Source organism: Crocuta crocuta, unplaced genomic scaffold (assembly GCF_008692635.1).
Source record: "Crocuta crocuta isolate KB4526 unplaced genomic scaffold, BGI_CrCroc_1.0 scaffold327, whole genome shotgun sequence".
Lineage (NCBI taxonomy): Eukaryota > Metazoa > Chordata > Mammalia > Carnivora > Hyaenidae > Crocuta > Crocuta crocuta.
This window is the reverse complement of record NW_027529176.1, coordinates 189,956-211,011: the sequence shown is the minus strand read 5'-3', so window position 1 is coordinate 211,011 and position 21,056 is coordinate 189,956. Positions and strand designations below refer to the sequence as shown.

General features: G+C 51.6%; 2 protein-coding genes across 4 annotated transcripts in view; one reads left to right on the top strand and one right to left on the bottom strand.

The window, feature by feature from the left end:
• Positions 1–2,460: 2,460 nt before the first annotated feature.
• On the top strand, positions 2,461–4,670 carry COMMD5 (COMM domain containing 5). 2 transcript variants are annotated; one of them, XM_077758180.1, is made up of 2 exons: positions 2,461–2,539; positions 3,751–4,670. In XM_077758180.1, exon 2 carries the CDS (start codon positions 3,804–3,806, stop codon positions 4,476–4,478), a length of 675 nt encoding a protein of 224 aa, XP_077614306.1. In that variant the 5' UTR covers positions 2,461–2,539; positions 3,751–3,803; the 3' UTR covers positions 4,479–4,670. The 2 variants fall into 2 exon arrangements, with proteins under 2 accessions (XP_077614306.1, XP_077614307.1); XM_077758181.1 differs by having other exon boundaries at positions 2,473–2,539; positions 3,757–4,670.
• A 5,871-nt stretch (positions 4,671–10,541) lies between these two features.
• ZNF7 (zinc finger protein 7) overlaps positions 10,542–21,056 on the bottom strand; it is a 13,934-nt gene continuing 3,419 nt past the window's right edge. For both annotated transcript variants that reach the window (XM_077758146.1, XM_077758147.1), the window contains exons 4-5: positions 18,498–18,614; positions 10,542–14,686 (exon numbers count right to left, since the gene is read on the bottom strand). In XM_077758146.1, the coding sequence (XP_077614272.1) occupies positions 12,888–14,686; positions 18,498–18,614 (1,916 nt within the window). In that variant the 3' untranslated portion in view covers positions 10,542–12,887. The remainder of the gene's footprint in view (positions 14,687–18,497; positions 18,615–21,056) is intronic.

Below are 21,056 nucleotides of genomic sequence, written 5' to 3'. Positions count from 1 at the left end.
ATCATATGACTTCACTCATATGAGGAATTTAAGATACAAAACAGATTAACATAAGGAAAGGGAAGCAAAAAATAATATAAAAACAAGGAGGTGGACAAAACATAAAAGAGGACAAACTGAAGGTAGACCTTAAAAATAAAACTATCTGTTATTTCATCAGCAATAATGTGTTTATTCAGGAATAGAGAATTGCAATTCAGGACGAGTAATCTATCCTAAGTGAAGTAAGTCAGTTAGAGAAAGACAGATATCATGTTTTTACTCATATGTGGAGCTTGAGAAACTTAACAGAAGACCATGGGGGAAGGGAAGGGGAAAAAATAGTTACAGAGAGGAAGGGAGGCAAACCATAAAAGACTCTTAAATACAGAGAACAAACTGAGGGTTGAAGGTGGCGGGGGAGAGGGGAAAATGGGTGATGGGCATTAAGGAGGGCACTTTTTGGGATGAGCACTGGGGGTTGTATGTAAGGATGAATCATGGGACTCTGCCCCCAAAACCAAGAGCACACTGTACACACTGTATGTTAGCCAACTTAACAATAAATTATATTTTAAAAAATTAAAAATAAATAAAACCAAGTAAGTAAGGAAATAAATGAATAAAACCAAACCGCCGGCAAGTACATTGAACAAAGGAGGAGGCTCTTCTAAGAGGAAAGGAGAGCTGGGAGGGGGCTGTTGTAAACTGAAAGTCTATTTTATTAAATTTGAGGCTGGAAGTGTAGTGGCTTCTCCTTGTCTGGGCTGCTGCTGAGCGTCTGGAAACCTTCCTTCCAGCAGGGAATGTAAAAGTTGGAAATCCTTCTGGTTGGAAATGCAAAGGGCAGGGAGGAGTGGTGTGGTGTCAGAGCGCCCCCTGCTGGCCTCTCGACTCCACTCTAAAAGATTTTCTTGCATTAATTTTTAAACCGATTAAACCCATTTTGCTGGAAAAATAACTGGCTGTTTTATTTATTTTTTTTAATTTTTAATGTTACTTATTTTTGAGACAGAGAGAAACAGCATGAGTGGCGGAGGAGCAGAGAGAGAGGGGGGACACAGAATCTGAAGCAGGCTCCAGGTTCTGAGTCTGAGCTGTCAGCACAGAGCCTGATGCGGGGCTCAAACCCACAAACCGTGAGATCATGACCTGGGCCGAAGTCGGACGCTTACCCGACTGAGCCACCCAGGTGCCCTGTGGCTGTTTTACTTTTGAGGTCAATGTGAGTAATATAAATATTTCTAACTTTTTGAGATAATGCAAGACTCTTTTCTATTCCATTGCAACCAACAACTTAAAAGGGTTTCATTTTGCCCGCATCCTTGCAAACACTTGTTTTTTTTGTCTTAGTCAGTCTGGGCTGCTGTAACAAAGTACCATAGACTGGTTGGCTTATAAACAGAGATTTCTTTCTCACAGTTCTGGAGGCTGGAAGTCTAGGTCAGGGTGCCAGCATGGTTGGGTTACCGCAAACCCCTGCAACCCCTCTTCTGGCTGCAGATGGCCAACTTCTCATTGTGTCCTCACATAATGGTAGGAGCTAGTTTGCTCTGTGGCCTCTTCTTAAAGGGCACTAATCCTGCTTATGGGGGCGCCACCTTCATGACCTAATTCCCTCCCAAAGGGCCCATCTCCAAATTCCATCACACTGGGGCTAGGGTTTCAACATACAAATTTTGGGGAAACCTGAACATTCAGTCCATNACACACACACACACACACACACACACACACACACACGAGCAGGGACGGGGCCAAGAGCGACATAGACCAAACCTGAAGCAGGCTCCAGGCTCTGCGGTGTCAGCACAGAGCCCCAGGTGGGGCTCAAACTGGTGATTTGAGAGATCATGAGTCCAAGTCCAATGCCTCACTGACTGAGACACCGATGCGCCCCTGCTTATCTTTTGATTATCATCCTTCTAATGGTAGGAAATGGTACCTCCCTGTGGCTTCAATTTGCCTTTCTCTAATGACCAACAATGGCAAACGTTTCTTCCCATGTTTATTAGCCATTTTATATCCTTGGTGAAATATCTATTCAAATCTTTTGCTCGTTTTAATTGGGTTGTTGGCCTTCCTTTCATCGACTTTTAAAAATAACAGCTTTATTGAGACATAATTCCCACACCATACAGTTTACCCATTTAAGTGAACAACTGGACGGTTAGGCCCGTTCATATGGCTGTGCGGCCAGATGTGCGGCCGTCACCGCCGCCGGGCGGGAAGATGCAGGCTGGCGCCGCTCAGGACCTTGGAGTGTGTGCCGCTGGCCCATCTCTTCCTGGGCCCTTCTGGCGGGTGAGGGTCCCTCCCCGGACACCAGCGGAGACGAGGACCCGTCGGTCCAAGAGGAGCCTTTGAAATTCTCGCATGAGGATGGCCGGAGGAGCACCTCGCAGGCTACGACGTCCTCAGCCTCAGCACAGACTCCCGGATCACAGAGGGCCGGGTCCTCCGAGGTCCTAGAGCTGCCCGGAAGTGTCTCTGGATCGCTTCCGGTGTGGCGGTGGTGGTGCTCTTCGCCTGGCCGTTGTGTGCGGGACTGCGCGTTCAGGTGCGGAGGAGTGGCGCGTGTTGGGGTGCGGGGAATGGGATCGCTCTTTCCGCGACGCGGCCCTTTAGCCGGCACTTCCGGGGAGCTCTGGAGGCAGCTGTGGTGCAGCTTGGGGCGGGGCCGATCCGCGCTGACTGGCTCGTGGGCGGCCACTCGGCCGTGCGACAGGTGGCCAGGGCCGCCGTGGGGGCACGACCCCAATCGGGCCGTCTCCGTCAGCTCCTTGCCTCGGTACCGGTGGCGCCGAGAGGGTCAGCGTGGGGCAGCACGCCAGCCTCCGGGAAGCAGGGCCTGAGCAGCGCGGCGGCCCGGGGCAGTGGAAGGCGGTTGCTGATAGTGACCAGGCGGTGGGAGAAGACCCCATGTTTTGTCAGCGGATGGTCGTTGACAGGCAGGGTGAGGGGAGGCCCGGCCTTCCCGGGAGAATAGGATACGNGGGTTCCCCCAGCGCTCCTCCGTGCCCCATCTCGCCCAGGGCCTGTTGGGAGCCTTGGGGACGGGATCTGTGTCCGGCCGAGCTCTGTTCAACCACTTGGAGCGGCTGAGATGGGCGGTGCACCCTCGTCCTGTATAAGCAGGTGTGTGGCTCGGCCACCTGAGATATGTCATGACATTATCCTATTCCTTGGAGTAATGGCACAGACCTTTCTCGAGGTACCTCAGCGCCTCCTGCCTGAGTGACTGAGTCTGGTTTCCCCAGTGCTGTGGAAACAGTGGGAGTTTTTGAGAGACGGGCCTGGGTTCTAGGCCTTGGACCGTTGTGTTTGAGCCTGGGTTTCCTTATAGACAAGGTGAGGATAACAACTGGTTCTTGCAGAGCTGGTTGTGACAGTTCAAAGTTGAGTGATCTTACTGTGGTCAGTGGCGGCGGCAGTGGCTGTATGTGTGTGTGCTCTGGACTTTTCTCCTCCTGCAAATATATAACATTTTCTCTGTTATATATTTGGAGATCTTGTGTCTGGTCTCTTGTTTTCTGGTCATCCTCTCCTCCCCACCCTGTCTCCCTTCCCTGCCCACTCCTGGCTCTCCTCTTCCCTGGATTAAAGTGGGCCCCTCTGCCACCCGCTTTCAGGGAGCCTCCCATTACATTGGCTGTCATCAGTGGTTCATTCTGTTAGCCTCTTCAAGGCAGAGACCATGTCAGTCCTCGATTGCTGGCCCAAAGGACATGGGAGTTACTGGGCTTCTCTTCTCGCCCCTGCCCTTGGCAGTTGCAGCTGGGACCTTTCCTCGGGGCTGCCTGATCAAAAGGGAGGAAACAGCAATGTCTGCCGCGGGGGCTGCGGCTCCATACCTGCATTACCCTGGTGACAGTCACAGCAGCCGGGTGAGTTTCCTGGGGACCCAGCTCCCCCCAGAAGTGGCAGCAATGCCCCGGCTCCTGGGGGACCTGGACAGGGGCACATTCAGAAAGTTGTTGAAGCTGGTGGTCAGCAGTCTGCAGGGAGAGGACTGTCGGGAGGCTGTGCAGCGCCTCAGGGCTAGTGCAGACCTGCCGGAGGAACGGCTGGGCGCCCTCCTAGCTGGCACAAACACACTGCTCCAGCAGGCCCTCCGGCTGCCCCCAGCCAGCCTGAAGCCTGACGCCTTCAAAGACCAGCTCCAGGAGCTCTGCATTCCCCAGGACCTGGTCATGGACTTGTCCAGCGTGGTGTTTGGGAGCCAGCGGCCTCTCCTCAACTCTGTGGCCAGGCAGCAGGGGACCTGGCCGCCCCATGTTGCCAGCTTGTGGTGGAGGGTGGACGTGGCGATCTCCACCAGTGCCCTGGCCCGCTCCCTGCAGCCGAGCGTCCTGATGCAGCTGAAGCTTTCAGACGGGTCAGCATACCGCTTCGAGGTCCCCACGGCCAAGTTCCAGGAGCTGCGGTACAGCGTGGCCCTAGTCCTGAAGGAGATGGCAGACCTGGAGAAGAGGTGTGAGCTCAGACTGCAGGACTGACCCGTGCTTACAGTCCCATTCCAGTCACTCGGGGGTAGCTGGCTCCGAGAGACATCTCCAAAGTGAAGCCTGTCCTTCCAGGAAGCATTCTTCAGTGAGATGTTTGAATGTAATGATGTCATTCTCTGTTTAATTAAGAAAGACAACTTTGTCTTCCCTTCTTACTGGAAATAAAGCAACTATTAAAAAACATATGTTCTCCTGGGTGGGCATCAAACTGCTCACCCCTCCCCTGGCTGTTGCTCTTGCTGCTGGGTGAGGCCATGTGTGGTCCGGTTGTCACCTGGGGTCCAGGCCAAGGCCTTTGCAAGGGTACCATGGTCACTCACACTGGCGTTGTGTGGCATCTGAGCTCTCTGCTCATTTGCTTTTGTGAACCTTACGTTTTAGGGGGGACAGTTCATTCTCCTGCCTTAAATCCTTGACCTCATGGAGCCAACGTTCTAGTGCTGAAGGGGAGATGTGAAATAGAGCAGGGTCCCAGTGAAGGGAGGCGGGGTTATCGAAGAGCTAGGCTGCTGTCTTAAATTGGGTCATGGGGTGGGCCTTCTTGAGGACATGGTGTAAGAGCAAAGATCTGAAGGAGGCAAGGGAGCAGAGCAGTCTGAGAAATAGGAGCTCTGGGTGAGGGGCAGCTAGTGGTGCATGACCCACGTAGCTGCAGCTGAGTGAGTGAGGGGGTGGGGAGAGGCGTGGAGGACAGGCCCCAGGGCCTCAATTCTGAGCAAAGTGGGTGTGATCTGACAACTGTTTTAATAACTTTTTTTCCAGTTTTTTGAGAGAGAGCACACAGGCACGCAGGGGAGGACAGAAGGAGAGAAAATCTTAAGCAGGCTCCACGTGAGATCATGACCTGAGCGGAAATCAGAAGTTGATGCTTAACTGGCTGAGCCACCCAGGTGCCCCTGACAGTTGTTGGTGTCCGGGGAGAGCGCAACAGGGGCCTCTCCCGGGACCCTCTAGGTGGATGTCTTGAGCAGCTCAGGTTGCCATACCAAATATCACAGGTTAAGTGGCTTAAACAGCAGAGTCGTATTTCCTCACAGTTCTAGAGGCTGGAAGTCAGAGACGAGAGTGTGAGGCCGATCTCCTGACAGCCAGCCTTTCCTCAGGAAGCGTGCATGTGTGAGAGACCAGAGCTCCCTTCCTCTCACTGAGGACACCAGTCCTGCTGCATCAAGGCCCCACCCTTTGGACTTCAATTAACCTTAATCCCCTCCCTAAAGGCACCATCTCCATAAACAGTCATACTGGGGGTCAAGGTTTCAACAGCGACTTTGGCGGAGGGACACAATTCAGTCCTTAGCAGTGAGGGTGTGCAGGGTGGAGGGGAGCGGGATCTTTCCTGGGTGACTCTGTGGGAATGTGCAGGGCCCATGGCTACTTTGCACCTTTCAGCATAACCATCACCTCCCCCCCCCCAGGTAGGGGAACTTGGGGTCCTGCTCTTTGCATAGACATTTGCTGTCGGGCTGTGTTCCCCCTGCAGCGTCCCTGCCTCCATGGTCTGCTTTCTGCTAGGTGACTAGGTCACAAGTCTTGTGGAGGAACTTCCACTGCAAACAGCTAATGATCTTGGGTACCCATTGTCACCCTGCTGCTTTTGTGTTGGAACCCCTGCCCTTTCCTAGCACCCCCTTCCTGCCCCCCTGCTCTGTGCTAGCGTCCGTCAAGATCAGCAGTGCTTGCTCACTGCCATTTAGAGAACATTCCCACCATCTCCATTAATTGAGTCTTTTCCCCCTGAGCCAGGGTCACGGCAAGTTAGGTGTGCACCAAGGGCAGGAGAGGAGGCCGCATGGGAAGCTGATGACAAGGTGGGGTGACATACTCACAGGCTTTCAGAGGCCGAGCCCCAAGGCGGGGCCCAGACTTGGCTAAACTGAGGGACACAGACTGTGTGTCTCATTCAGCATCAGCTGCTGTCCTTGGGCCCTGCTTCCTCAAGGATGGGAGCTGGACTGGGCCATCCAGGCTGCCACCTGGCTCACCCTGGAAGCATGTGCTTAAGTGCCATGTCTGCCCAACACCTTTCTTTGCTAGGTGTTCCTTTCATGACCATCAGACATGTTCAGGCAATATGTACTCATGATACATTTGGAAAAAATCAAAAAGTAAAAACAAAACAACTTAAAAAAATAATTTAAAAGTCCTTTGGCCCACAGACAGCCATGGAAACTGTCTTCACCGAGCTTCATACTTCTGCTGTGTATCTGTGTCTGTGTTAGCTCTGTTCACTTAAGCCCTCCTGAGTATGACAGGCATGGCTAGGGGCTGCACAACCTCCCATTCCCCTTGGAAGATGTGCTGGATTTTACCTAGACACACACACCACAGGCTGGGTGGCCGAAACACCAATTTCCCACAGCTCTGGAGGCTGGGAGTCTGGGATCAGGATGCCGACAAGGCTGGGGTAGGGCCCTCTTTGGGGCTGCAGACTTCTCGCTATGTCCTTGCCAGGTTAAGAGGGTGAGGGAGCTCTCTGGGGTCTCTGTAAGAGCACTAATCCCACTCTGAACCCATCCTAATCACCTCCCATAGGCCCCAAACCCTCAGAGCGTCACACTGGGCACTAGGGTTTCAATATATAGATTGTGGCTGGGTGGGTGGGTGAGGGAGGAGACAGACCATAGTAGCTTTTGTAAATTTTTTTTCTATTAAAAATCACGGTGATGTTAGTGGTAAAACCATTTTATATATTGAAACTGTTTAGAAGTGGGAACAGAGGAGGCAGAATATGAACATCTTAAAGCCCTTGATATTGCCAAACTGTGACCCAAAGCACAGCCTCTTCAACCGCCTCGCGTGGGCCAGTCCCTGGTGACGCATCAGTGAGCACCAAGAAATTACAGGTGTAGCCACCAGGTGCTGATCCAAGTGCTCATGCCAGGCACCAGTCTAAGTACTTCTGTGTGTCAACATTAACTCACAAGTGTGAAGTTACCCCACTTCACAGGTGATAACGCACAGAGGTATGACACTTGCCTGCTGTCAAACAGCCGGTGGGGGTGCTGTCAGCCTTCCCTCCCCACCTGGATGGGACTTCCCTGTAGTAGTGTCCCTGGTCTGCTGACTGGGTGAGTGACTGAGAAGGGCAAGGAGGATCACCGGGGGCGGGAGGGCTTCAAGAGGCTCTCCCTGCTGCTTCACGTGCCTTGAGTGGCTACTGGCCCCAGAATGAGGACACACGTTTAGGGGTGAAAGCCACGGAGATTTAGGGGCTTCTGCTGTGCAGTTAGTGAAATTTGGCAGGTGCAACCAGGAATGGAGCCCTAGGGTCTGAGCCAGGCTCATCCCCCAGCAGGGTGCTCCACGCTCATGCCACCAAAGGGCCCTGTGGCTGGGGCCCCGTGGTCCTAAATCATACACCTACCTGAGCAGAAGAGAGGCACTTCCCAGGCTGCCCTGTTGTTGGCATACATGAGAAACACGCACAGCCCCTTCCCAAGAGGCCTCGCGGGGAGGACAGAGCTCTCGCTTGGAGCCCACCTCAAGGCTCTCAGCCGTTCTTGCAGGTAGAGGACACTTCCACTCACGGAGAGGCCAGTGGAGGCTCAGAGTTACTGGAGTCAGATAGCGGGCAAGCGCCCAGATCTGCACACCCCTTCTCTGCCTGCGGGTCACAGAGGCCACCCCCTACCCCATCCTTGTGCACTGGACCGGGGTTACCTCTCTGCAGAACCCTGGAGGGCCTAAGGAGTCAGTAGACTCCGGAGGGCCCTCAGCCCTTTGGAGCCCAGCATCTGGTCACGTGCAATCTGCTCCTGCTGGGCTCCAGACACATGAGGGGTGGGGGGTAACATTGTGTCCACTCACCAGCCACCTACTGGAAGGGACAGTCTGTGCTTTTGGTCTTTCAGCCAGTAATGGTGGGGTCAGAGCATTGCTTTCCATCCCTGGTAGACTGGACGAGGCAGCCCTGACCACACTGTCCCTCCCACAGCACCACAGCAAGGCAGCCCTTCCCTCCATTTTCCCTGCTGCTCCGCAGACCCACTGTGGCAGGACACGGCTGCGAGGGAACATGTCAGCTTTCCAGGTCACAAGGATTCTGGCAGCTCTACCAACGTTGCTTGCAAGCAGCCAGATGCTATGTAAATGAATGGGCACAATTATCTTCTTACTTTCTTACTGGCACTGAAAATTTAATTTCATAGGTCATGAAATCATCTGGTTTTCAATCATTTAAAAACCATTCTTGATCTCTGGGGACATACAAAACCAGGTGGCAGGTGGCTGGTGGCTGTTACACCTCCCTCAACCCAGCCAGGCTGGGGTGGGTGGATCTTGTGTGCCCAAAGGACTCGCCTAAGCTACAGAGCAACTGTCTACCCTCATCTGTGGTCGATCCCTACCACTGACAGGCCTTGAGTTCCACCTTCGTCTCCAGCCTGCACAGTCTTATACAGAGAATAGACATTTGCACTTGGAAAATTACCCTTTTCCATTTTCTTGATCTTATTTAGATCTCTGTGAAAAAAGATTTTTCAAAAATAATCTCTGCACTCAACATGGGGCTCAAACTCATGACCCCGACATCAAGGTGTGTGTGCTCCACTGACTGAGCCAGCTGGGTGTGGAAACCCTTGATGCCAGTGTTATTTCCTTTCTTCCGAGTGTCTAACATCCCAGCCTCAAAGCTCCCCAAATACAGCATTTACTCGTTTGACAAAAATTTCCTAGGCTCAGAGTGCAAGCCACACACACTGTGTAAACTCACCTGGGCTCTGCACCCCCACACCTTTGTGAAGCTTCCAGGAAGCTCGGTGCTTCCAATCCAATTTCATAAAGCTTAACCTGATCGAGTAAAAAGTAACTTCAGGTCAAAATTACGGGTTTATTGCCTCCAAAAGAAAAATCCAAGGTATTTTAATATCTACGCTGAGATAGAGTTCTAGGTATTATTAGAAACATTTACTGTTGCATTTACTGAAGCCCAAATTGGGAAATAGTTTGAAAGAAAACAGAATTGGGGCGCCCGGGTGGCTTAGTCGGTTAAGCGTCCGACTTTCGCTCAGGTCATGATCTCGCGGTTCGTGGGTTCGAGCCCCGCGTCGGGCTCTGTGCTGACTGCCAGCTCAGAGCCTGGAGCCTGTTTCGGAGTCTGTGACTCCCTCTCTCTCTGACCCTCCCCTGCTCATGCTGTCTCTCTCTCTCTCGCCTAGAAATAAATAAAACATTAAAAAGAAAGAAAGAAAGAAAACAGAATATCCAAAACCTTGCAGTACCCTCCAGAAGGCCCTCTCCACTCCCTCTCTGCAGAAGGGCCACCTGCTCACATGACCTGCACAGATGCTCTTCATGGGTTCCAGGGATCCCAAGCCGCAAGCATTTTAAGTGCTGAGGCAGCTTGATTTCACGAAGTCTTGCCGGGCAGGCCAGTATCGCACATCTCTTTTACATGGATGCAGCTAGGGATTCCTCACCCTATACTTCTGCAGGGGAGGCTCTAGATTGGAATGTAGGATTTTAGGGTTGTTTCTATTGAATTCTTGGTTGTACTGGGACATTTAAATGAACAAACCACACTAAGAGTTGAGAGGAAAAATAATTCCTCAAAGGTTGAAGGGCATCAAGTTTCTACCCGTTAATAAGGCAAGAGGGGCGCCTGGGTTGCTTAGTCGGTTAAGCGTCTGACTTTCGCTTAGGTCATGATCTCGCGGTTCGTGGGTTCGAGCCCTGCATCGGGCTCTGTGCTGACAGCCAGCTCAGAGCCTGGAGCCTGTTTCAGAGTCTGTATCTCCCTCTCTCTCTGACCCTCCCCTGCTCACGCTGTCTCTCTCTCTCTCCCCTAGAAATAAATAAAAATATTTAAATTAAAAAAAAAAAAAAAAAAAGGCAAGACCAGCAAGTGTGAACTTGGCTCTTGAGTATAGGAGTGGCCAGAGCCAACCTGCACACAAAAGGGCCACCTCTCTTCCAATTAACTTTATTTGATCACACTGAAATTTGATTTCAATATAATTTTCAAATGTCACAAAAAATAGTCAGTTTTCCCATTTAAAAATGTAAAAAAACCCTTCTTAGCTTTTAGGCCTTTTAAGAGGTAAACTGAGGAACATCAAATTTTTAAAGAGTTTATTTGCGCAAACACGGCCTGGAGCGAGGCAGGACCACGCTGAAACACCGGGGGCGCTGTGCCGGCCGGACATACGGGGAGGGGCTTACAGAGAAGACGCAGGAGCAAAACTGGGAAACGGACTGGTTATGGCTTAAGCAGTTGCCTTATTCGGGAAGGTTCAGCTGACTGACTGTGATTAGGTGTTTCATTTTCTGGGAAAGCTTCATTTTCTCAGACAGGAGTGCATTTACAGGAATGGACTCCGGCTTAGATTTTAGTCTGCTTGTGTAGTTACCAAGGCATGAGAGCCACCCAGTCGAATGGCCTCGTGCGGATCTTCACAGGCTGCATCAACTCAGGGAGCAAACAGCATTTAGCCCACAGGCTATAATTTACCAGCCCCTGATCCAGAACCATGTCAATCCAAAGAGAGAATCCACGTGCTGAAGATTTAGGTTCAATCTTCTGGCCCTTCCCGGCTGGTTGCTGTTACAGGACAGAAAGCACCAAGCTCAGGCTGGAATCTGGAAGAGTTCATGTCACTTCCCACCCCTCTGTCCCATCATTACCCAGAAGTGGCAGAGACAGGATTCCTTTCTGGGAATGGCACATTCAGTGACCAAACTGCGTTCCTAAGGGTGGGCCCACAAAACCTCTTGCACTGACCCTTTTGGACACACTTCTGGGTGGAGTAGGTGCAGCTGGAGAGGTAGTTACAGCTACTGAAATGGGCACAATGATTTCACGGCATCCTGGCACCTGGGAGTGCAGGTACGGGCCAGGGGGACAATCTGCATCCCTAGAACCAGCACTGCGGTCTGAGAACACATCACACGTTGTGCCTGGCTGAGCGGCTGGGCTGACCTTGTTGTAGGGCTGAGATCCCGTCCACATATTAGAAACACAAACACACAGACTTGACCATCCTGAACTCTACTGTTCCTAATGCCAGAAAGTTGTGGAATCTCCCAATGCAAACACAGGGATTAGCCATCCCATTTTCCACTTGATACAAATCCAGAACCTGCTGCTGGGCTATACCACACATGGCCATCGAGGCTGTGTCTCAGGGAACTACCTACAGGCTTAACCATGCCAAGTGATGGTGACCCAAATCAAGTGTTGCAATAAATCCTGAAGTGACTGACCTGTGTCCCTCTGGGTTACCTTTCTGTATGTGGGAGAAATGGGCCTCTCCATTGGGACAAGGGGGAAGGGTCTCTGGCCCAAATTTCACCCTTCCTATAACTGGCAATGACACCAAAGATCGGCAGGTCTTGAGTGAGTGGTTGTGGGTAGCGGCCAGTCTGAGTAAGACTTCTGGTCCCCTGGAACTTTATCACAGTTGGTGGATCCAGGACGCTGAGGGCAGGGCCACCATCAACACTGATTAGCCTCATTCTGCTGGTGAGCAGTCTGTCTCTACCTCCACCAGCCTCTGGGAAAAGGCAATGGGCTCACTTGCAGCTTGCAGACCCTCCCGGTTTTGCCAGTTTGTGTAGTAGGAGTTCTGAGGAGTCCAGGAAGCAGCCTGGCCTCCAGATGCATCCACTGGGCTCATGTGAGCTGTTTCCGCAGTGCTGAGGCCAGGTCCACACTGGGTTCCTCGGGAGATGCTGGCTCGGGTCTCAGTGGGGTGGGGGCGGGGGGGAGCTCTCCCACACAGTCCAATTCTTATGATCACCCTGTAACAATGCTCAGAGAAGCAGACTCTGTATTTCATGGAGGACAGTGACACCCGAGTCACAGAGCAGGTCCCTGGGCACGGATGCTATTCCTGGAGTGGCAGCGCTGATCCAAGCTCCTGTCTGAAGAGGCTGGTGCCAGGGCCTCTGGCTGCATTCCCAGGTTGCAGCCTTGGAAGGCTGACTTGGAAGAAAAGGAGTCAGGTGAAGAAGGCAGGAGAAAGGAGCTCTAGGCAGCTTCCTCTGGGCTTCTGCCAGCACAAGCTAACACATCTTTCCTGCTGAAGCCAGTCTGAGGAGCTGGTGCTAAGGGAAGACACTTGGGGCAACTTCTAAGCTGTTCATCTGGCAGAGTTCACAGGCCTTTTCCCATGACTCTTCCTCATCCACAGGACCTGGGGTCTTTCTTCTGTGAACTCGAAAGTCTACATACATGCACCCTGACTTGAGGGACACAGACTTTGCTGAGTGGGACAAGGTCACACATTCCAGCAAAGAAATATCCACTTTGTATGAATTTGGACATTTTCTTTCTTACGGGAGCAATTCAGAATCTATCCCCACATTCTAAATTCTTGTCAGTATAAACGATCCCATATAATATACGTAAGGTTAAGGCTGTAGGTTTATTCACATTTATACAGGTTTATAAAGACAGGTGGTCTATCCCATGTGAATTTTCTGATGCTGAGTCAGCCGTGAGCTCCGATTAAAAGCTTTGCCACATTCGTTACATTTGTAAGGTTTCTCTCCAGTGTGAATTCTCTGATGAATAATTAGATGTGAGCGCCACCTGAATATTTTCTCACATTCATTACATTTATGCAGTTTCTTTACAGTGCTGACTTTTCTACGGCTCACGTGGGCAGCAGCTTCCAGGGTATTCCCGTATTCGTGATACCACTGGGCACGGGTGTGGATCCTCTGGTGCTCGATAAGATAGGAACTCCGGCTGAAGGCTTTCCCACACTCACTACAGCCATAGGGCTTCACTCCTGCATGAATTATCTGGTGTTGGAAAAGGGTTGAGTTTTGACTGAAAGCTTTCCCACATTCCGTACACTTATAAGGTCTCTCCCCAGTGTGGACCCTTTGATGTATCGTGAGCTGTGTGCTCATACTGAAAGCTTTTCCACATTCGATGCACTCGTAGGGCTTCTCTCCCTTATGGATTCTCTGATGGTAAATGAGACTTGAGCTCTGGCTGAAGGCTTTTCCACAGTCACTACATTCATAGGGTTTCTCTCCGGTGTGAATTCTCTGGTGCTGAATTAGGTGTGAGCCCTGGACAAAGCCTTTCCCACACTCATCACACTTAAACGGTTTTTCTCCAGTGTGAGTTCTCTGGTGGCGAATAAGCCGTGAGCTACAACCAAAGGCTTTTGCACACTTATTGCATTTGTAAGGTTTCTCTCCGGTGTGGGTTAGCTGATGCTGACTAAGGCGAGACACCCACCTGAAGGCCTTCCCACACTCATCACACTTAAATGGTTTCTCTGTAGCATGGATTCTCTGATGTGGAACATGGCTGGGACTACCTGGGCTTCTTGGAAGTTGAAGTTTCTCCCCCGCGTGCATCCGCTGGTGCTGAGCCAGGGTTGAGCTCTGGCTGAAGGCCTTCCCACACTCCTGGCACTGGTAGGGCCTCTCTCCGGTGTGGGTCCTCTGGTGTCTGACCAGCTGAGACTGCTGGCTGAAGGCCTTCCCACACTCCCGACAGCCGTAGGGCCTCTCTCCTGTGTGGACCCTCTGGTGGTGGATGAGGCTGGAGCTCTGACCAAAGGCCTTTCCACACTCCTCACACCTGTAGGGCTTCTCTCCAGTATGAATTCTTTGATGCTGAATAAGTTTTGAGCTCAGACGAAAGGCTTTTCCACACTCAATGCATTTGAATGGCTTCTCTCCAGTGTGGATTCTCTGATGCTGATTAAGCTGTGAGCACAACCTGAAGACTTTCCCACATTCTTCACATTCGTACGGCTTCTCTCTGTGGCAGTTACTTCGAGATTTCCCCTGTAAGCAATCAGGTAATTTTTTTTTACATTCTGGACATCTGTTAGGTTTGTTCGGTGTATTAAGCTCCTGCGGCAGAGCAATGTCCGAAGTAGATCTGAAACTCCTGCCACACACGTCACAACTTCGGGCCAGCCATTCTGCACCACCTCCCTTACTTCTGTCAGGATGACAACCCAGTACGCCACTGCCCTCCCGCTCGCCACGTCCCTGGGCACCCTCCTTGGCGAAGGTCTTCTTGGGAGTCACAGTCCCAGTGTTCAAGCAGTTTTTCTGGAGGAGGGAGCTTGGCTTGCTCTCTGACCAGACCTCAGAATCAGAGGTATCTCTAAAGCCAGAATTCTGAGGAAAACCTTGTGGGGGACTTCTGACCAAGGCCACACAGGGTTCTGATTTTACAACATCCATGTCCTCACAGGCCTGCTCACTTGCAATCCCAACAGCAGAATCTGAAATAAACAGGAAATAAATGGTTCTTATCCCCTGTTTAGAGAAAGGACAAAAGACCAGGGGCAGGGGTGGGGGCTGCAGATCATCCTTGGGAACTGAGCTCCAGGACACAATGTATCAAGGAAGAGTATACCCGCAAGGAAAAACACTACCAGAAGTCAGGCTTTGGACAGCTCTCAAAATTTAGCTTTGTTAATACTTTGACTTCATGCATTCAACTACCGTGTGCTCCTGCGTGGGGGCTATGTTCCTGTGGGGAACTGGTATGAGTGAAAATCCATAAAGAACCTTTGAGCTGGAGAGCCTGGCAAGTGTGGTAAGAGGCAGGTTGAGCCTGAGGCGCCAGAGGCTCCTGGGTCCAGAAAAGGTGGGATGAGGGGAGATAACGGGCAGGCTCCAAGGAAGATGAGGCTATACAGCTGGTGTGGGGTACACCTGGGGGGAGCCTGAGGGGATGGGTACTGAGCGGGACCCGAGACCTGAACTTGGCTTCTTCCAGCTGCTGCCAAGCCACCTTCTCTGATGCACACCTTACCATGTACGTCCATCACTAGCCAGCCCATCAGCTCCCAGGGCGCCACACCCCGTGGCCTATCCTGCCTTCTCATTCCTTGGGGTTCCAGACAGTCCACCTACCCAACCGGCCCCCACTAGGCCTTCCTGACATCTGCCTTCCTTCTGGACTCTCCAAATAGCGTCAGCCCCTCTCCTACTCTGCAGTCCCAGAGAGCACCCTTGCTAAAGTCAGACCCCTCCTTGGTGTCCGTGATCACACCCAGGGTCATAACGAACATCACAACCAACTTCATAACCAGTACGATAACCACCGTTATAACCAGCCCATTTCGACCCCAGTGAAATTCTCCAGGGGCCCAGTTACAGGGCTTCTGGTGGCTCCTAACATCAGTGCCCTCTCCAGCTTGGCGATCCTAAGTTCTCAGTCAGTCCTAGGGTGCAGAAGAGGCGTCACACACCGAGCATCTTCTGTGCATAAGGAACACTTAGTCTTCGTGACAATCCAGTGAGGTCGGCAGTAGGTCAGAGAAGGAGCATGCGGTTCCCCAGTCACACAGCTAATTAGACAACCAGGAATGGACCCAGTTCTCTTCCCCCAACTCATGCCCCTTCAACCTCTCTGTGCCCTTATAACACGGGGCATCTCCTGCCTGCCCCTGTGGCACAACCACACAACCTTGGCAAACCTGCTCTTTCAACAGGGCAGGAGTGGCCATTCGGTGCTGGCTCACTCCACCCTCTGCCCAGGCCTCCCTGGACTCTGCAGATGAGAGAGTGGACGCGTACTGCTCTCCTCGGCCTCCTGCTGGAAAGCAGAGGCCTCCAAGAGCACAGTGGAGAGGCCCATAGCAGTGAGCCTAGGACCTCCCACTATACAGGAGGGAGAGACAACCCACGTGGTTAAGCAGCCACAAACCCACCCAACTCCCGTCTGGAGTCTCCCTCCATCTGACTTCCTGTAACCACGTCTGTGAGGAGCCTCCTTACACACCGGGCTTCCCCTTGGGCTCGGCTAGCCACGTGGTGCCTCCCCTCTTCGGGCCCATGTCACACTCGTACCCAGCATGGCCCACTTTTCTCCTGTCTCTGCTTACTGGGGATACCCTCTCTGCCCTGCCAAAGGCCCTCTCCTGACCAGCCCAGGCAGGCTCCTCTGAGCCTTTCTCAACCGGCCTATCCTCGGCCCATGAGGACAAAAGACTAATGTCGCTTCTTACAGCTCAAGGCTTCCTCCCCAGGATGACCCTAGCCCTCCTTAAGGTGTGTGTGTGAGAAAACTCAAGGCTGTTTATGCCAGCCACATCTGAGGGACAGGCTGTCTCCCGACCCCTGTGGGAGGGCAGGACCCAGCTTCCACAAGCAGAGGTCAGCAGCCCAGATACGCGTCAGAGGGTCCGCTCCCTCCCACCTTTGTAATCCATCACTTGCCTGGCTCTGGCTGAACCCTGCTCACCCCTGGCCTGCTCCGGTCACGTCTGAACAAATGGAAGCCGAGTTCAAGTTCGCTGGGCTCCTTTCTCCTTTGCAGTTAATTACTGTGGATTATGGAACTCTATCCTCACCACTTTAACTCGTGCCTAGCTGGGTTTATGTATGTAGGACACTGACCACAGGGCCCCTTGGCGACTCATAATTGAAGCTCAGAGTTCTCACCCTGCCCTAGAGCTTGAAAGCCTTTCTACAGGATCTGGATAATCTGAGAAGATAGAAGCACATGTTAAAAAACAGCCTCATTCTGGAAGTGGTTTTCCCTGCTCTAGTGGCTCCAACTTACACGAAAAATATCCCGGGAGGAACCCAGATGACAGAGCAGCATGGAAGCCTCTTTTCTGTCTCATGGACATGAAATGTAGCCGGGGCAACAATAACCCAGCCCGCACACCTAGAAAACTGGTCTGAGGATGAACACAACAATCTGCACAGCCTGAACCACAGAACTCAGCAGGTACGTGGCGCGGAGAGGTGAACCGGGGGAGAGACGAGACGTGGAGGGCAGGGAGCTGTTTTTGCTTGCGGGGTGAGGACAGAGACGGGGGTAGAGGACGGGAAAAGCACCCCCCAAAAAAGCAGCTGGAGAGAAAGTGGAACAAAGGTGGAAACAGCTGCAGGGACTGAACTAAGAAGGGAGGATGGAAGTGGTTTTCCCTGAGAGAAGAGATGTGTGTCCCAGCAAGACACCGAGGTCTCTTGTGCTGGGGACAACGTCTGTGGTGGTGGGTCAGGGGCGTGGCTCTGCACCCGCCTGCCATTCTGGGCCCCTCCTCAGCAACCTGCTGCACCAGCCAGGCACGGATAACATCTCTGGGTACTTACATTTTCCTGACGTTTACGTCTGGGAGGCCACACCCCTGCCCGAGGTCCCAGGCTCGTGAGCAGGTCGACATCCACTGTGGGCAGGTTCTCTTTGCTGCTGCCTCGTCACCTCATCACATCTGCTGCCTATAAACCCGTGGACCCACCCGATTCTGCCAGCTCCAGCAAGCTTTTCCACCATGGTACCCTCTCTGAAATCTTTCCTCCACCTTGGAAATATTTAATAGGAGCTGGGCTTTAACTGGGCTAGCCTACAGCTTTACCTCCTTCCCAAGAAGGATCCAAAAGGGGTCTAAACTGGAGGCGGGGGTCAAGGTTCCCAACACTCCTGCCCATACCCCCATACCTCAGGACATGAACCTGCTGAGGCCTCGATTTTGACCGTGTGCCTTCCAGAATTGTGAGACAATTAATCACTGTGGTTTTAGGCCTCAAGTTTGTGGTGCTTTGGTGCAGGAGCCCTAGGACCCAACACAGCCCCTGAAGCCTGATTCGAGAGGGTGAGGTCACCCAGGACCGCAAGCAGTTCTGGAGGGAGCTGCTGGCGGGCGGGGGGGGTGGGGGGCAGCTGTCTCCGGGATGGCTGATGTTTGCCTGAGAGGTTGCTCAGGGCCGGGCGTAAGTGCTTCCCTTGGATTATTACCTTTGCGCTTTGCTTAATAAGAACATCAGTAAAACTAGAAATTGAACAACATGTGCCTAAAAAGCAAAACCTGTCTTTGCTGTAACACGTAAGAGTTTCACGTCCCTGCTTTTCTGTAGTTCAGTCTCTGCCAATACAACCCCACGACTAGGCCACGGTTCTGTCAACGGGCCCAGCTGTGGCCCCACGGTGCTCCCAGGCAGCCCAGCATGTCCTCTTGGCTGGTCCCTGGGGTCTGCCTTCAGCTTCTCACCCTCAACCCTTGCTGGGCACGGGTTCTCTGAACATCTCCTCACTCCTTTACCCAGAAGCCTCTCTGCCACAGGCCTAAGCCTCACCTGTAAGGGAGGTCCTTGCCACCTCTCTCCCCTCGACTCCCTTCAGGTCAAGGACCCATGGCTCCTGCCCCTGCTCCAACCGGGAGATCAGCTCAGGCTTGAAGACCAGGAATCCTGCTGTGGGGATGGCAGAGAAGGGGCCATGTCAGCATGGCTGAGGGTACATCCCAGGGCCCAGTGCTCTTGGTTTCCAGGCATAAAGAGGCAGGGGGCTGCTGGAGCACAGGCAGAGCCCCCAAAGGGAACCTCAGGGAGTAAGGGTCTGGACACAATGGCCCAGTGGCCCTTTCTGTCCAGATCTGTCCAGCTCCTGGATTTGGACAGTGGGAGATATGTGGACTCCCAGCCCATCCCCATCCACAGCAGGGCCAGGATCCTCAGGGGATCTACCACTAAAGAATCTGCAAAGAGCAGGCCAGCTCTAGCTTAGGGAGAAGGCAGCCAGGCACTGCCAGCACTCCCCTCAGCAGAAATGGCCTGTCCCTCAGTTCAGAGGGCAGCGACATTCCAGGAGGTAGGAGTAGCCAAGAAGCAAGATAGAAACAATAAAAATAAACCAACAAATGAACAGATTTTAATTCGGAAGGTGCCAAGCCCCCTAGTCAGGGCTTCCCTCCCCCAGGTTTCCAGCTGTGGGGGTGGAGAAGGGCAAGCAGAGAGAGCTTCCAGCGTAAAGGCCTCAGGTGCACACAGGACCCATGCTCAGCAGGAAACACATGCTCTCTCCAAGCACACGCACAATGTCCGAGGTGAACAACCTTAGGCCAGCTGTGAAGGGAATCATGGTCCACAGGGCAATATGACACTGTGCCCCCAAACCAAAATATAGTTGAATGTGAAAGTAATGACAACACGGAGAGCAAAACTATTAGCTACTTGGGGCGCCTCGGTGGCTCAGCGTTGTACTTCGGCTCAGGTCATGATCTCACGGTTTGTGTGTTCGAGTCCCTGTGCTAGGCTCTGTGCTGACAGCTCAGAGCCTGGAGCTGCTTCAGATTCCGTGTCTCCTTCTCCTCTGTCCCTCCCCTGCTCATGCTCTGTTTCTCTCTCTCTCAAAAATAAATAAACATTTTTAAAAATTAAAAAAAATTTTTTTTAATGTTTATTTATTTCTGAGAAAGAACGCATGAGCAGGGGAGGGTCAGAGAGAGAGGGAGACACAAAATCTGAAGCAGGTTCCAGGTTCTGAGCTAGCTGTCAGCACAGAGCCTAGCACAGGGACTCGAACACACAAACCGTGAGATCATGACCTGAGCCGAAGTTGAACGCTCAACCAACTGAGCCATCCAGGTGCCCCCCAAAATAAATAAACATTTAAAAAAAAACAAAACAACAACAAAAATAATAAAAAGAAACATATTAAATCAATTTTGCTCATGAACAGGGATGTAAAAATCTGAAATATAATACTTCCTAGCCGAGTCCAAAATAGTACTTAAGTTTATATGTAAAATATAATTCAAGTAGAGTTTACTCCAGAAATACAACAAAACATATTAATAAAATTTACTAGAGTAATAAGCTAAAAAAAATCATACAAATATTTCAATTGATGCAGAAACAGAATTTGAAATTAATATACTTATTTATGATTATGATTAACCAATTTCTTCTGATCTTAATTAAATGTATTCCCCTTTTAAGAAAAGGTTTTTTTGGGGGCGCCTGGGTGGCTCAGTCGGTTAAGCATCCAACTTAGGCTCAGGTCATGATCTCAAGGTTCGTGGGTTCAAGCCCTGCGTCGGGCTCTGTGCTGACAGCTAGCTCAGAGCCTGGAGCCTGTTTCCGATTCTGTGTCTCTCTTTCTCTCTCTGACCCTCTCCTGCTTATTCTGTCTGTCTGTCTGTCTGTCTCTCTCTCTCTCTCCCTCCCTCTCAGAAATAAGAAATAAAAGGTGTTTTGTTTTTTTTTAATTTATTTTATAAGCAACCTCCACACCCAACGTGGGGCTGGAACTCACAATCCCAAGATGAAGGAGTTGCACGCTCCACTGACCAAGTCAGCCAGGTGCCCCCAAAAATATCCCTTTCAGATTTTTTCCTAATGTTTATTTATTTTTGAGAGAGAACACAAGTGAGGGACAGGCAGAGAGAGAGGGAGACAAAGAATCTAAAGTGCAAAGTTTGACATGGGGCCCAAACCCATGAACTGTTGAGATCATAACCTGAGCTGAAGTTGCACACTCAATCGACTGAATCACCCAAGTGCCCCTAAGAATTCCCTTTAAAATGAGGAACAAAGGGCCCCTGGGTGGCTCAGCTGGTTGAGCATCCAACTCCTGATTTCGGCTCAGATCATGATCTAAGGGTTGTGGCCTCAAGCTCCAAGTAGAGCTCCTTACTGAGTATGGAGCCTGCTTAAGATTCTCTTTCTCTTGAGCCTAAGTGTCCATCAACAGATGAATGGATCAAGAAGATGTGGTTTATCTATACCATGGAATACTACATGGCAATGAGAAAGAATGAAATCTGGCCATGTGTAGCAACATGGATGGACCTTGAGGGTGTTATGCTGAGCGAAATAAGTCAGGCAGAGAAGGACAAATATCATATGTTTGCA